Source organism: Ochotona princeps, chromosome 17 (assembly GCF_030435755.1).
Source record: "Ochotona princeps isolate mOchPri1 chromosome 17, mOchPri1.hap1, whole genome shotgun sequence".
Classification (NCBI taxonomy): Eukaryota; Metazoa; Chordata; class Mammalia; order Lagomorpha; family Ochotonidae; genus Ochotona; species Ochotona princeps.
Window position 1 is genome coordinate 30,443,329 of NC_080848.1, and position 14,056 is coordinate 30,457,384.

At 40.4% G+C, this 14,056-nt stretch overlaps 1 protein-coding gene across 1 annotated transcript in view; it reads right to left on the reverse strand.

Moving 5' to 3' along the window:
• Positions 1-14,056, reverse strand: part of ACACA (acetyl-CoA carboxylase alpha) — a 236,484-nt gene that overhangs the window by 105,576 nt on the left and 116,852 nt on the right. The window contains exons 30-35 of the mRNA XM_058675532.1: positions 13,092-13,115; positions 10,324-10,467; positions 9,441-9,537; positions 8,100-8,207; positions 3,694-3,750; positions 3,409-3,453 (exon numbers count right to left, since the gene is read on the reverse strand). Coding sequence (XP_058531515.1) covers positions 3,409-3,453; positions 3,694-3,750; positions 8,100-8,207; positions 9,441-9,537; positions 10,324-10,467; positions 13,092-13,115 — 475 coding nt within the window. The remainder of the gene's footprint in view (positions 1-3,408; positions 3,454-3,693; positions 3,751-8,099; positions 8,208-9,440; positions 9,538-10,323; positions 10,468-13,091; positions 13,116-14,056) is intronic.

Consider the following 14,056-nt stretch of genomic DNA (forward strand, 5'->3'; position numbering starts at 1 on the left):
ACCTGAAACAGAAAACATCATAGCTGATTATGATACTAATAATCGTGTTAAAAACCTAATGAGATGAAGAAATTGGGAGCTTGCTGGTGCAATTCTCTTTTACCTCACCATGCTGAGAGCTAATTATATAGACTGTAATTAAAACAAAAACATAAGCCAAACCTTCTGAAGACTAATAGTTGGTCCACTAGCGAACAGCTCATTTTTTTAAAAAAGTAAATTAACTACTAGTCATGATCATTGTTTATGATACTGAGATCTTCCTTCAAGGTCCAAACAAACCAAAAACATTTTGTAAAGTGGAATCACACAACAACCATAAACTGTAACCATTTCTCAGATAGCTGTAGAAATGTAAAAGAACTCATGAACTCTTACTAGCAAAAAAAAAAAAGAAAGGAAATACTAAACAGATGCAAACTGGTTTAGACAGTTTTGGACTTTTTGTTTGTTTGTTTAAGTGGTAAACATAAGAAATGCCAAGAATATACACTTGAGTATACTCAAGAAAACTTTTCTGAAAAAAAATTTTTTATTTTTAAATTAAATAAAGTATATTATTGGTATTCCAATTAAGACAGTGCATTCTTCAGTGTTTTTAGAATTCCAGACTTGAACTGTGAGTGAAATTAACAGTGAGTTAGTGAGTTTCACTTAATACAAAACTGTCAACTACAACTTAGCGGGTTGCAGAAATTCAAGGCACTTCCTCTGCTTTCACAGCTTGGATCTTTAATCCTTACAGGGACAGGCTTGCTTTCTTTACGTTTACCTTTAAATGTCAGTGTTAAGTGGTTATTCGAGTCACATTATGGGTTAGTGATTTAAAGCAATGGTTATAGAAACAGACTGGACACCAAGTCTACATGATGTTGCGGAACGCGGCTGTCTCAGACCAGGATTCTCCATAGAAAGTCAAGGGACATAGCTGTGACAGCTCTGGGGAACTACAAGGGCTGCACAGTGGAGCCCTGGCAATGCTGGCAGCTTTCAACGGCATCAGGATAGTCACTCTGTCTGGCCCGCACTTGCCCAGGTCTGGTTCTGAGGCAGTCTCAAAGGCTGAAGACTGACACAGCACAGTTTGTTTCATTCCACACCAACCAATGCTGCTCTTGAACCACACTTGGTAACCTTTCTCCTCTCCTTGCCCCCGGTGCAGCCTCTTTTCTATTCAATAACGCAGGGATTTTACAGTGTAGAACAGGGGAGGCTGCATACATCATGGTGGATTACCAAGAAGCCAAAGAGATCAAGGGATTCATTTCTAACACTCCTGCAAAGCATCCTCTTTTTCACACCCCACTACCTATGGGGCAACACACAGCAGATGATATGACAGAGGCACAGCATACTTCATGAACGGCACACTGCCACCAGTACCAGAACTCATGGCAGCACCATGACAGTGAGCCTTGAATTCGTGTCATTCCTGCCAAGGCTTCCTGGCTACCATAGATCCTGGGTGGGATTCACTAAGGGGTTTAACATCCAAATATCCCAGTTCCTCTGCCATTCAGTTGCTCAGGGCAAATCCAGCTGCCAACAAAGTTTCCATATTTTCTTTGCTCTAAAGAAGCCTTTCCTACATTCATGACAAACCAAGTCACTTGATAATTTAACTGATTTCCTACTTGATGCCACTATAAATAGGAAATCAATGTCAGGAAAGACCCCTTCCTGGTGGCCTCATTTCCTAGCAGATTTTGTCTATATATGCCCTATTCAATCTAAATCCAGAAATAGAAGAGAGGAAAAAAAATGTTTCAAAGGCATTAGATATACTCTAGGACATGACACAGATTCAGAGATAATAGTTTTTTTTCCCTTACAAATGGTTTACAAAATAATTTTTTAAAAAGTTAGTGAAAACTAATTGCATTGACTTTCTAAAAATGTTATTGGCCAGTTTTAGTTGATCATAGAATACTATTATAGAAAGCCAGTTAGTGTGGTAAAGGCATTTGGACTGTCTGAACCAATAATAAAAAAGAATTTGACAAATTCATTGTTATTCCCTAGAATAGTATGCTATTATTCCAAAGTCAGTTGATGAAAGGAAAATGTACAGTAACACTTAAGAATCTTGTCCAGCAGCCTTCTGAAATCCAGGGCCTGGCTCTGGCATGTCTGCTTTAGTTCTGATCAGCACCTACCAGCCAGTGTTTATTCATGGGCTCTGACAGTCTATCCCCCGAGTATCAATTTTATTCTCTAAGCTCCTGATTTTTCTTCCTAAAGCCCCAGGGTTCTCTTTAAGCTCCTCATACTTCTCCACTGATTCCAGTTTCCTATCTAAAGTTATTGATTGATATATATCTGCACTCTGCTTGATTTCCTGACATCAATAACACAGGGGAGTTGTGTAGTCCTCAACATTTCCTAAAGCATTTCAGAAAATCTTAGTTCTTTAGCCTGCAGGGTAGGCTTTCTTGTTTCTCTATAGACTAGACCAACAAGGTGAAGTGCACGAAGGAAAACAAAGCACCGGTGACAGAGACCTGCTACATGAAAGGAATAAAGCGACTGCACAAAAGTCCTCGAGTGGAGAAAGCCTTTACCAGCACCTCAAGTGTTATCTTCATTACTGCCAATGAGCATGCTTGAGAACTAAATAACTTTAATTGCCAAAATGAAATGAAATTCTTATCAGGAAAATTAAGACTTCCTAACATCCCTTGGAATCTCACTGAGCTACACGAGAATCAATTTTCAATAAACTATTTTGACTACAATCAGTCATTCTGAGAATGACATTTTGATTACAAACTGGATTTCTGGCCTTCCTGCTGTCATCATACTGGGTCTGATCACACAGGTACAGCAGAGTTCAGATGCCAGGCTATTAACTTACTTTTCTTTTCAATACAATTTTTAATCTCATAAACATTAACAGCCAATTCCACTAAATGGGAGAATCAGCAACAGAATACTCCACTTTTTTATTTCTCCTTGAATTAACTCTTCAAATTAATATAAGACAAAAGTAGCAACTGAGGCTCTGTGAAGGCATTTTGAATCGTCACTGTCCTTCAGAATTGTGAGCTCTTTCTAAAGGAACTTGATCCCATTTTTGGGAGGGGCTGAGCCCACCGCATGTGACGCGCACTTCTTCATGATGGACCCACCACGTGCATGCAAGAGATTACTAGTTATTTCATCTAGACAACAGGTACAGTCATTTGTAACTATTTCTCAAAGATACTACTGAGAAATCATGAAAGAGAAAACTTTGGCTGTTACACTGAATAGAAGAATTAAAGTATTATATTCCATTTAATACTTCCCTAAAAAAAAGGTGGCGGGAATCAAACATCAGTGCAGTCCGCTTAAGTAACATATTCTGTTTAAATAACTAGTGGCAAACAAAACAGTAACCAGTCTTTCATTATTATTCCTTTTACTTACATGAAATCTCTGATCCACCTCACAGTTAACTTGTTTTCTGAAGTCCTGTGAAATAAAAACCAGAAAAGAAAAAACATGAGAAGCAGGGCATTAGTTACAACATTAAATATAAACTGAGAAAAACATGATTTAATTAACTTTGGAAAAGAATGACTTTACAGAAAAGCAGTTATATATCTGCCTGAATTCTATGTTCAAGCAAAAGATTTTATCTCATTTTTTTTATTCTTTAAAAATTCTAGCAGTATCATAAGAAATATTAAGTGTAAGTTTATATATCAATACCTTTTGTGCAACCAGGAAAGTAAGACGTCGGATTCCATGCTCAACCAGGGTCGCTTTCTAAGAACAAATGGGCAAAACACAAGAAAATGATATCTCTATTCATCCTATATTTTATTCCATTTGAGAGCATAAGGCTATATTTAGACTAAGTATCCTTTCTGGGCCTCTATATGTCAACTCAATGTCTTCAAATTTATAAGTAAATACATCCTTTTTTTGGTAAGATTTATTTATTTTTATTAGAAAGTCAGATATACAGAGAGGAGGAGAGACAGAGGGGAAGATTTTCTGTCTATTGATTCACTCCTCAAGTGACCACAACGGCCGGTGCTCATGTGCCAATCCAAAGCCAGGAACCAGGAACTTCCCCCAGGTCTCCCACATGGGTGCAGGGTCCCAAGGCTTTGGGCCGTCCTCCACTGCTTTCCCAGGCCACAAGCAGGGAGCTGGATGGGAAGTGGAGCTGCTGGGATTAGAACCAGCGCTCATATGGGATCCCGGTGCATTCAAGGCGAGGACTTTAGCCGCTAGGTCATGCCGCCGGGCCTGAAACTGGTCATTTTAACACAGCTATTCTACAAGTATTGGGACTCTGGATCTAAGCTCTCCTCTATTGTGTATTTAGCACAAAAGGCAGAGACAAATAAGCAAATTAATAAATTGAGTATAAGACATGATTTTTTAAAAGGTTCCTAACAAAACAGGGCTACATGAGAACAAATAACAAATAGAAAAGCATTTCCAGCAGCTCAACAGGCTGAAAGAATATGTGAATAGTGTACAACAGAGAAAATACAGAGACCTTCATAACCTATATCCAAACTTTGTTAAGATTCTTTTGATTGGGCCCAGCGTGATGGCATAGTGGTTAAGGTCCTCGCCTTGAATGCGCCAGGATCCCATATGGGTGCCGGTTCTAATCCTGGCAGCTCTACTTTCCATCCAGCTTCCTGCTTGTGGCCTGGGAAAGCAGTCGAAGATGGACCAAAGCCTTGGGACCCTGCACCTGCGTGAAAGACCTGGAGGAGGATCCTGGCAGATTGGCTCAGTTCCAGCCGTTGTGGTTGCTTGGGGAGTGAACCATCGGACGGAAGATCTTCCTCTGTCTCTCCTCCTCTCTGTACATCTGACTTTCCAATAAAAATAAATCTTTAAAAAAAAATTCTTTTGATTTGAAAGAGAGAAGGAGAGACACATAGAGAGAGCTTCTATCAGCTGGTTCACTGCACAATTGGCTGCAATAGCTAGGGCTGTGTCAGTCAGAGGAACCCAGAGTTCCTCCAGGTCTCAACATTGGTGTAAGGACTTGAATTCAGGCACTCAAATCTGGCTTGTGAGTATTTTAATGGTTATCTCAAATTCCCACCCCACCTCTGACCCCTTCACATTCAGGACATTTTTTTTTTTTAACTAAACTGTCTTCTCCTCATGTAGAAGATACACAGTCCCAGGCCATTTCTTTCTATTTGTCTTATCTGCTACAGCATTGCTGAGTATAAGAGGCTTTAAAAGATAATTGGAAAAATAAATGTTTTAGAAAGAAATTTTGGTTTATCCACACTTTAAAAATGATCCATTCTGTCACCCCATCCCTAAGCGCAAATAGCAAGTACTGCTGCCACAGTATGTTAAAAAAAAAAAAAAAAAAGTGTTGGGAGAAGGTGGTGTGGTAATTCCGGCCTTTCTGTGTGCCTGAAAACAGAAACACCACTTCTGATACCAACAAAGAATTCCTCTACAGCCTACTCCTTCCAAGATGAGCATCAATAGCCATGTTCTGGCAAGGGAAGAAAATAACTTTAATAATGCCATGATTTAAAATCAAAATTGTTATTGCTTTTAAAATTCCACAAGTAGCTGACAATAACAGCAGAGCAACAGGATTCTGATTACATTGTAATAATGCGGGTCTCACAGCAAGTCCACAGCTATTACCCAGCGATTAGGCGTCAGCACCTGGAGAAACTCCATTTACACTGACGGTTGCAATCTCCTCCACAAGTCATTTACAAATATATGATCCTAATTTCTACAAGAGAAAAAAAGGCATGCTGGGACTAGAAGATTATTTGGACAATTTGGATCAACCTATTTGATACTTTAATGTGTGCTTTAAAAAAAAACTTTTTCTAAACTGCTAGGAACATGATCATGAAGTGAATAATAAAACTAGTTATCACTTCTGCTTCTTAAAATTGCTTTTCCTTCCATGTGTGTGTGTGTTCATGTATGTATATATGGATGCATGATTTTTTTTAAACAATCAGATAAAAATACCAAATATCTGAAGATAAGCATAATACCCATACCAGTTAATAGCTTGTCTAGGATTGGAGTGTTAGTGTTGGCACAGTCTACCCTGATCCTTCTCAATAGTTCTGCGTAGAGACTGAATTTCTTGGTACCCCAGTTTAAAGTTGCAGTAAAGGAAAACAAGCTCATTAACATTAGAAAGACATGTAGTGAAAATGATGAAAGCTCTTTAAATCAATGTGTGATGCTATATTACACTTGACGTGAAGGTGATGAAAAGCTGAAAGCAGTAAAAAACTTACAGAAAAACAAATAAACATGGACAAGTGGTGTTTCAAAACCTGGGAAGTAACTTTGGCAACACTAGCAGCCATATGGAACAGGAGGACTCTTCCGGTAGTTACCCTGAGCACGGGCTTCAAGTTAATTCTATATAGCAACTAGCCAATGGCAAGAAGTAAACTGAATGTTACTTTTAAAGAGAAATTCCCAGGCAAGTTCTTTCCTTTCTCTGAAAACAGCTCTTCCTTCTGCTGGCCATGTTGGCAATCCCAGTGAGTTTATGGACTGGGAGGGCATCACAGATCAAGTACCTAGATTAACATCAATCACAAAGTCACCGTTTTTGCTTTGTACATGTCTACTACCATCAGCCTATGTGACGCCAATGCCGAATTAAATTCCAGAAACATCTACTGAGCTCTTTATCTCAAGCAGTATGGGTACATTCTACTGCACATTCAAAGAGAACACATGGGTCTGGTCACTAGGGGCAGTGTAAGAGAGCAAAGCAGCAGCTGTCACATACTGTAATGAAGAAGCATTCTTACTGTTGTAAGCATGCCTGTCTCAGTCCCTGCACGAGACCCGAAGCGCTCTCAGGGCTAATAGCATGAGTCTATTATTATAATACTGGTCTACTCTTCCTGGATCTGTGCTCCCTGGAGCTGGCACCAAGGCTTCAGACTCCTGGTTCTGTGTGATCACCCCCCAGTTACACTCTCTGAGCTTCAATTATTCCCCAAGTCTTAGAACTGAAACAATTCTTGACTAATTGCATTCCCTGGAATTGGTCTACAATACAAGTGTTAAGATTTCAAAAATTCTCATAAGTAAAAAGCATTAGAACTCTTAATAAATAAATGTATGCTGTGCAATTAGGAAATCAAGAGATAAAACAAAGAAACAAAAACAACAACAACAAAAAAACTTAGTGCTGTTCAGGCTAAGTCCTCATCAAAGAGGTGAAATCTGGTGAGAAGTGAAAGAAAAATTACAGAAATTTCAGTTTAACTATTGGGAGCTTGATGTCAGCATGAAATATCCACAGAACACAAACTTACAGCATATATCTGATATTGTTGAAGATGGGGAGATAAAGACTTAGAAAGGACCTGAGTGGATTTGGACTTACCATGTGGAGTTAAGCCACCATAGGAAAATAATCAGCAGGTGTCTGAAAGTTCAAGGCTGAAGCTTTGGGAAAGATTTAGAGATGCAACTTCCCCTAAAACATGTTTTAACACTATTTTTGAAGATTCACTTCACTTCACTCATCAATGGTAGAGTGACAGTGACAGGGGAGGAGATAGAGAAAGAGGCAGAGATCTTCCAATCACATACTAACGGTCCCTCCTATGCCTATAACGGTCAGGTCTGAGCCGGGCAGACGCCAGGGAATTTCTATCTGGGTCTCCTATATGGTAGGCAGGAGCCCAAGTACTTGGGTCGTCCATCGGCCTTCTCAGGTGCTTAACAGAGAGCTGGACTGATACGAAGTGGAGAAGCTGCAACTCCAACCAGTACTCCCCAGGTGATGCTGATACTGCAGGCAGTAGCTTAACCTGTCGCTGCACAGGACCTTGCTACAGTGCCAGAGCCCCTTACATGTGTTTTCCATGGTTAGGATTTGTATTTCTCAACATGAAAGTATGTTCATTATAGATAATTAGATTGCCTTGTAGTTTTGTTTTTAAAATTACTTTGTAATCTTATTTCTATAGGCAGAGCTAGCTACAGTTTTGACAGCTGTGATTAAAGATGCAGCCAGGAACACAGGCAAGGTGTGTAAGCAGCAGCTAATGAAATGACGGGTGCGATGCAGACGGCAGGGAAAAGTGCCACAGCCAGCCTGCAGCCATCCGAGGACTTACATTCTGCTGGGTGAACTCTCTGAACATGGCAGCCAGCCTGTCATCTTCGATGTCGCAGTCAGTCTTGATAGCCACATTCAGAATGTGAATTGGTTCATCCCTGGGGACCTGTAACCCAAGAACACAAAAACCAAGAAATGACTAGGCTGGCTAACTCTAAAGCAGAAGACATTACACTATTTGGTCGAACATGTGAAAACATCCCCACGGGGTGTTTTGGCTCACCCATCAGGAGGAATAAGCAAATTGAAACCACTGCCCACCAGCCACACAGAGATTCAACAAAGCATATAACTTTTCAGACGTAAGGCAGTGAAGAAGGCATTACCTAGAGGTGGCCTTAAATCACGAGTTGACATGAACTTGGAGATCAGGGTCTCAACATTTCCAACATGAAAATGGGGAGGGGAGAGCATTAACTCATCTGATTTGCCCCATTTCTTCACAGAAGTGAAGGAAAAGAGCTACAAGAAGCCAACTGAACATCCTCTCACATTATATATTTCCTGAAAGTTTATCAAACAGTGAAAATATCAAACCACAGGAAAAGAACGTAGAGAAAGAATACAACTTATTGTTGGAAAATGAAAAGGGAATAAAAAGAAAAAGGTTTTAAACAAAATCAGATTTTTTTTTAATGCAACCTAAAGTCCATCATCACCTGAGAACTGTGGCTAGCCCCAAGCCGGCCCTGCATCAGAATACCAGCAACCAAAGCTGAGGTCTTTGTTTTTTTAAAGATTTATTTTACTTTTATTGGAAAATCAGTTATACAGAGAGGAAGAAAGACAAGATTTTTTGTTTGTTGAATCACTCCCCAAGCAGCCTCAACGACCAGAGCTGATCCAATCCAAAGCCAGGAGCCAGGAGCCTCCTCTGGGTTTCCCGTGTAGGTGTGGGGTCCCAAGGCTTTGGGGAATCCTCTACTGCTTTCTCAGGCCACAAGCAGGGAGCTGGATGGGAACTGGGGCCGCTGGGATTAGAACTGGCACCCATATGGAATCCTGGTGTGTGCAAGGTGAGGACTTTAGTCACTAGGCTACCATGCCGGGCCCCAAAACTCAGATCTTAAAAAGACAACATTCAGGAATCCTGCAACAGCTGCAATGGCTATAGCTGAGTTCATCCTACACTATAGATTAAGATAGTTTTAGAGTTAGAATTCATATGCCACCTGTTTCCAAAAAATACTTTTAACTAGGCACACAAAGTTAAATAATATCAAGTAGGGTAAAAAAAAAAGTGCATTCTTCCCTTTAATTTGCAAAGACAGAAAGGCAGCTTGTTGTACAAGACCTGTGTGCAAAAGAGCAAAGCAGCCCTTGTGAAGGGACACTGTACCTTGTCTTCATCATACAGAGACGTGTGGCCGGCCTCTGGGAACGTGGGGCTCTGAGGTGGGGAGTCACAGAAGCAGCCCATCACTTCATCAAAGATCCTGAAAAATATCAGCCAAGCACTGAACACCCAAGTGGCAAGAAACGCACACTGCCATTGCCAGCTCGGTCTAAGACCTTTAGCTCTCCTGCCCTGTAACTCAAAAATCAACTCAATAGAATCACCAGTGGCTGCAGGTGACATGCAAAATTTCTTCAAGTGGCAGAAATTAGGAGGATGGATTGTTTAAACTCTAATAAGTTGTGTGTATTTTTTTTCCTTTTATTTTTTAAATGATCTAGAGGTTTTTGGGCTTGTTTTCTCCCCTCCCTTTGTAAGATATGAGCACTGCTGTCATCATCGGTCTTAAAGTAACAGAAGGAGCCTGGGACCGGAACGGTGACAGACCAATGTAATTACCCCTCCCCCTAGGGTAATGCATCAGTATACATCAAGAGATAGATGCTGAACGCATTTAATCAAAAGATGTATCGTCTCTGGTGGGGCTCACTCTAGTGTTGTGTTTAATTTCTCCTGACATTTCACTCATCACAGAGCAGACAGCTTCTTCTGTTAGCTCCTAAGGAAAAGAAGGCTTCTGTTTCTTTCTTTCTTTTTTTTCCCTCCTCCCTGACCAGGCTCATTACTACAAGTAGTGACTTGTACTGCCTGAAAGACAGGAGGAAGTGGAAGGAAATATACCTCCCATAGGCCATACATGGCAAATGCTCCATCTCCTTAGCTGGTTCATGGCTCTTCTAGCAAAGCTGAGACCCTCCCCCAAAGCCACCTGCCAAGACAGAGATGGCCACGCCCCTGGTTGTACAGACACAGTGCTACGTCTTACCTGACAAAATCTTCAAAAGTCCGGAAAGAGACCATTCCGCCCATCCGCTGACACGGTGGAGTGAACGAGTTGTCCAGCAGTACGTCACTGACACTAGCTACATGAGTCATGCCATAGTGGTTGAGGTTGGAGGAGAAGGACATTCTAAATGGCAATCCAATTAAGTGCATTAGACATGAAGGGTAGGAGTAGAGAAAGGGAGATAACAACAGAAGTGAAGGAGCTGGAAGAAGACTGAGCTAGGGTCGGGTGGCGGAGCAGGATCTGGTTTGTTAGCCATTATGGATAATAAGGTAGCCTGCTAGAGTCACGTTAGCCCTATCATTTGATTCCCCATTTGACCTCCATTTTTATCACTTCAAAAGGTCTCCAAATAGGAATCTAAGGACTGTCTGGAGTGTCATGACAGTTTTGCTACAATGGCATTGTATCTAATGAGTGAAAGGCACATGGAGCTTAAAAACCATCCTGCATCGTCCCCCTCCCTGTAACATTTGCTCATTCCAAAAGAAATATGCAAGCCAAGTGAGTTGTAACTATTTAACATGTAAGAAATTTTTCTGCATGAACTGTAACATTATTCCTAGTTATGGATAGCAGTAGGTAGATATACACATTATGTGAAATAATTCTAAGTCAGTCATTTAGAAAGGCTTGGTAACTTATTCTACCAGCATTATTTAGACATAGAAACAAGTCATATTCTACAAAGGGACTCTACTGAGATACTCACTTTTTCCTATAATGGAGTGATAGGGATAATTATTAGGCTTATAATTCTCCCTTTTGGAAAGAGAGCCATTTTTTCACTCCCAAACTGAAAAAATTTTCTCTTTAAACATTTCTATACCAAGGCAAAAAATAAGTCCTTAATAATTCCCAGAGCCCCAACCCCCAAAAAAAGGCAGAGCATGGGTCTCAGAGTATGTGTAAGCATGCAAACGGTAGCTAAATGCAGATGCTTAAAGAGAATTGAACTGACTTGTTCAATCTAAAACCCTAATGAATCTGTATGTTCCTTGGTGTACCTCAGCAGTACATACTGATCCATAATACGCAAAGCATTTTTGAATGTCTGGTCAATCAGGATTGCGTCTCAGGAAGGACCAAGCTACAGGATGCCTGGAGGACTTGCCTGATGTGTCGCGAATACTAATCTGAAGCGAATTCAGAACAAGGCATTGGCATCTGAACTTTGGGGGACTGTTCAAAAATCTCCTTCAACACCTGCAGTGTTGCAGGGGAAAGAGACAGAATGTGGCCCCAAGAGTTGATACATATTGCACCTGACTGCAAGTATTAATTCTTAAAAGCAATGGGATGCTTTATAGGATGGGAAGGCTGCTCACACAGACTATAGAGACTGACACTCTAGGATTTTATTTCTTTGCCAAGTGATGATTATGGGAAAGGTAGTTCATCTTTTGACAGTATGTGGAATAGAAAGGCAGAGTGGGAGAGGAAACCATTGATACCATGAATGAAACAAACAAAACATACATCAAGCAAGTCTCACGCATGGTGTTCCTTAGAAGCTGGGCTTCGGAGTTGTGCTAACTCAGAAACACCATCACCATCCTCATTTTCAGGATCACCAGATACATTAAAACAGCAAGTTTGTGAGGCATTGTCTTTTTTTTCTACCTGCCAGGCATTAGAAAGAAGTGACAAAAGGGTTCCAGATAACATTTAAAAGGAACTCCCTCTGGATAAGTCTCTTGGCTGATTGTGGCAAGCACAGGGTTAAAGATCTTTATTTCACTCAACTAAATCCCTTGAGTAAGGTAAGTTGTTCAGTTTCCCTCCACTACTGTGTTCACAGTCAGGGCAGCTGAAGGCAGGCAGGAACAAACCAAGCCCACTCTCCAAGGGAGGACTGAAGGGCCGAATAAAAGCATTTCTTTTTTTCTCTGCAAATCAAAATAAAGCTCTGAAAACTATGACCAGTTTCAATTACTTAACATTTTAGAGGGAGACAGACACAATCATATTTCCGTGTGTAACTATCTCCACAGGGCTTGGCACCAGCTCATTACTGCTTTAGTGCTGGGTGTGTTCAATGCCAATCAGCCCTGCTATCCTCTCAAACTTGCAATGTGTCACCTTGCGTGGCTCGGGAGGTGGAGGAACTCAAAACACTAAGACATCATTTGTGCTATATTGGCCTAGAAACCTCTTCACAGAGCTAACCACAGCAACACTTAATGTACTTATCCAATATTAACCTTATTATAAGTCCAAAACAAAACTTAACTATATAATTACATAGAACTTTAAAACTTTAGCAAAAATAAGTAGCAAACTGATAAAGCATAAGCTCAGCCATTTTTGGATCTGTACTCCTCTAAAAAGAGAAGTGACTTAGAGAAATAAAAAAAATTTTAAGTGAGTACTATGCCAGGATAGGCGTATTTAGAAACCTTAAGGGTTTCCTCTTCTGAAAGCCCCAAACTAGACAGAAAATTTAGCAAACAAAGATGTTTCCATCCAAGCTGATTGTCAGCAAACTCCCTAGCACCGACAGTAAGATGGGAGCTTTTCTATACTATGAGGCTTTTCAGGGACTGCTTTTTGAAGGGCTGAAAAAAAGCTGAAAGCATGTTTTCCAAACAGAGAGAAGAATTTGTTATGTCCAAAGAGGAGCTCAGGACTCCCTAGCAGAAGATGACACGTTAGCTTATCAAGCAAAGTGTTATTTTTCCTGATTTTGCTATTACAAGTTATAAGAAAGGAGCTTTTAATTACAAAAGAAACTAAACATACGGTACCTGTTGAGCGTGGGGATGTTCCCTCTGTAATTAAACAACCACAGTTAGTTACTGATAGGTTAGTGAAAGTCATAATACAAGAACTGTCAGAGCAGATACCGACCAGTCACGAGGAGAGCGTCAGACAGCTCTGGCATTCGGCCGACACAGTCAGGGGCTTGTTCCCTTCAACCCCCAGAAGCCTCCCAAGAGGCAGGCCTGCCTGCTGACTTGCCCCACCACAGCAGCTGTGGGTGGACAGGGTCAGAGGGCATTTCTTTCCGCAGTTTTCTTACAAAAGAATAATACAAACCAGTGGCAAAAACACACATCAATGAAAATTAATTTAAGCTATATGATAATGGCACATTACTCTAAGCTTCAAATTGGAATTATCATTCTTCTTTCTTGTTCCTATTACTAAAGGTGTAACAGGGAGGTCCAGAAAAAAGTTTATTCCACAGCTTCTCCAACCTGACCTATGATAGACCTGCAAATTCTAAGATAAAGAGTCCCGTACTCTGAGTTCCTAGCTTTCCTGTCGTCTTTACTGTGATTTTCCTTCTCGGACAAGGGCAAAAGCGCATCCTGTACTGTAGGAGGTTACAGGTAATGAAAATCAGGAAAGACCATATCAGTAAATGATTCTCAGACTAAACTGATAAAATTGGCTAAAATTAATATGTTTTAATTAAGTCTTGGATAATAATGAGTTTAAAGATGTTTTTTGTTGTTACCTAAAAATTCAAGACCTCTCATAAATAAAAATCTTACTTAAATTTAGCCAGCTCTGGAACTTCCTGATCAGGAATATGCCAAAATCACAAAAGATAGAGCAGGCTGAGAACAGGAAACTATAAAGCCAATTTCCTACATTCTTTCTGGTCTTGGTCACTATTTGAAAAAGATCGGATGTCAGTCATTTCTCCAACTTGAAAGAATCAAACGAATAAAAATCCTTACTTTCAATGCAAAAAGGGCAAAGT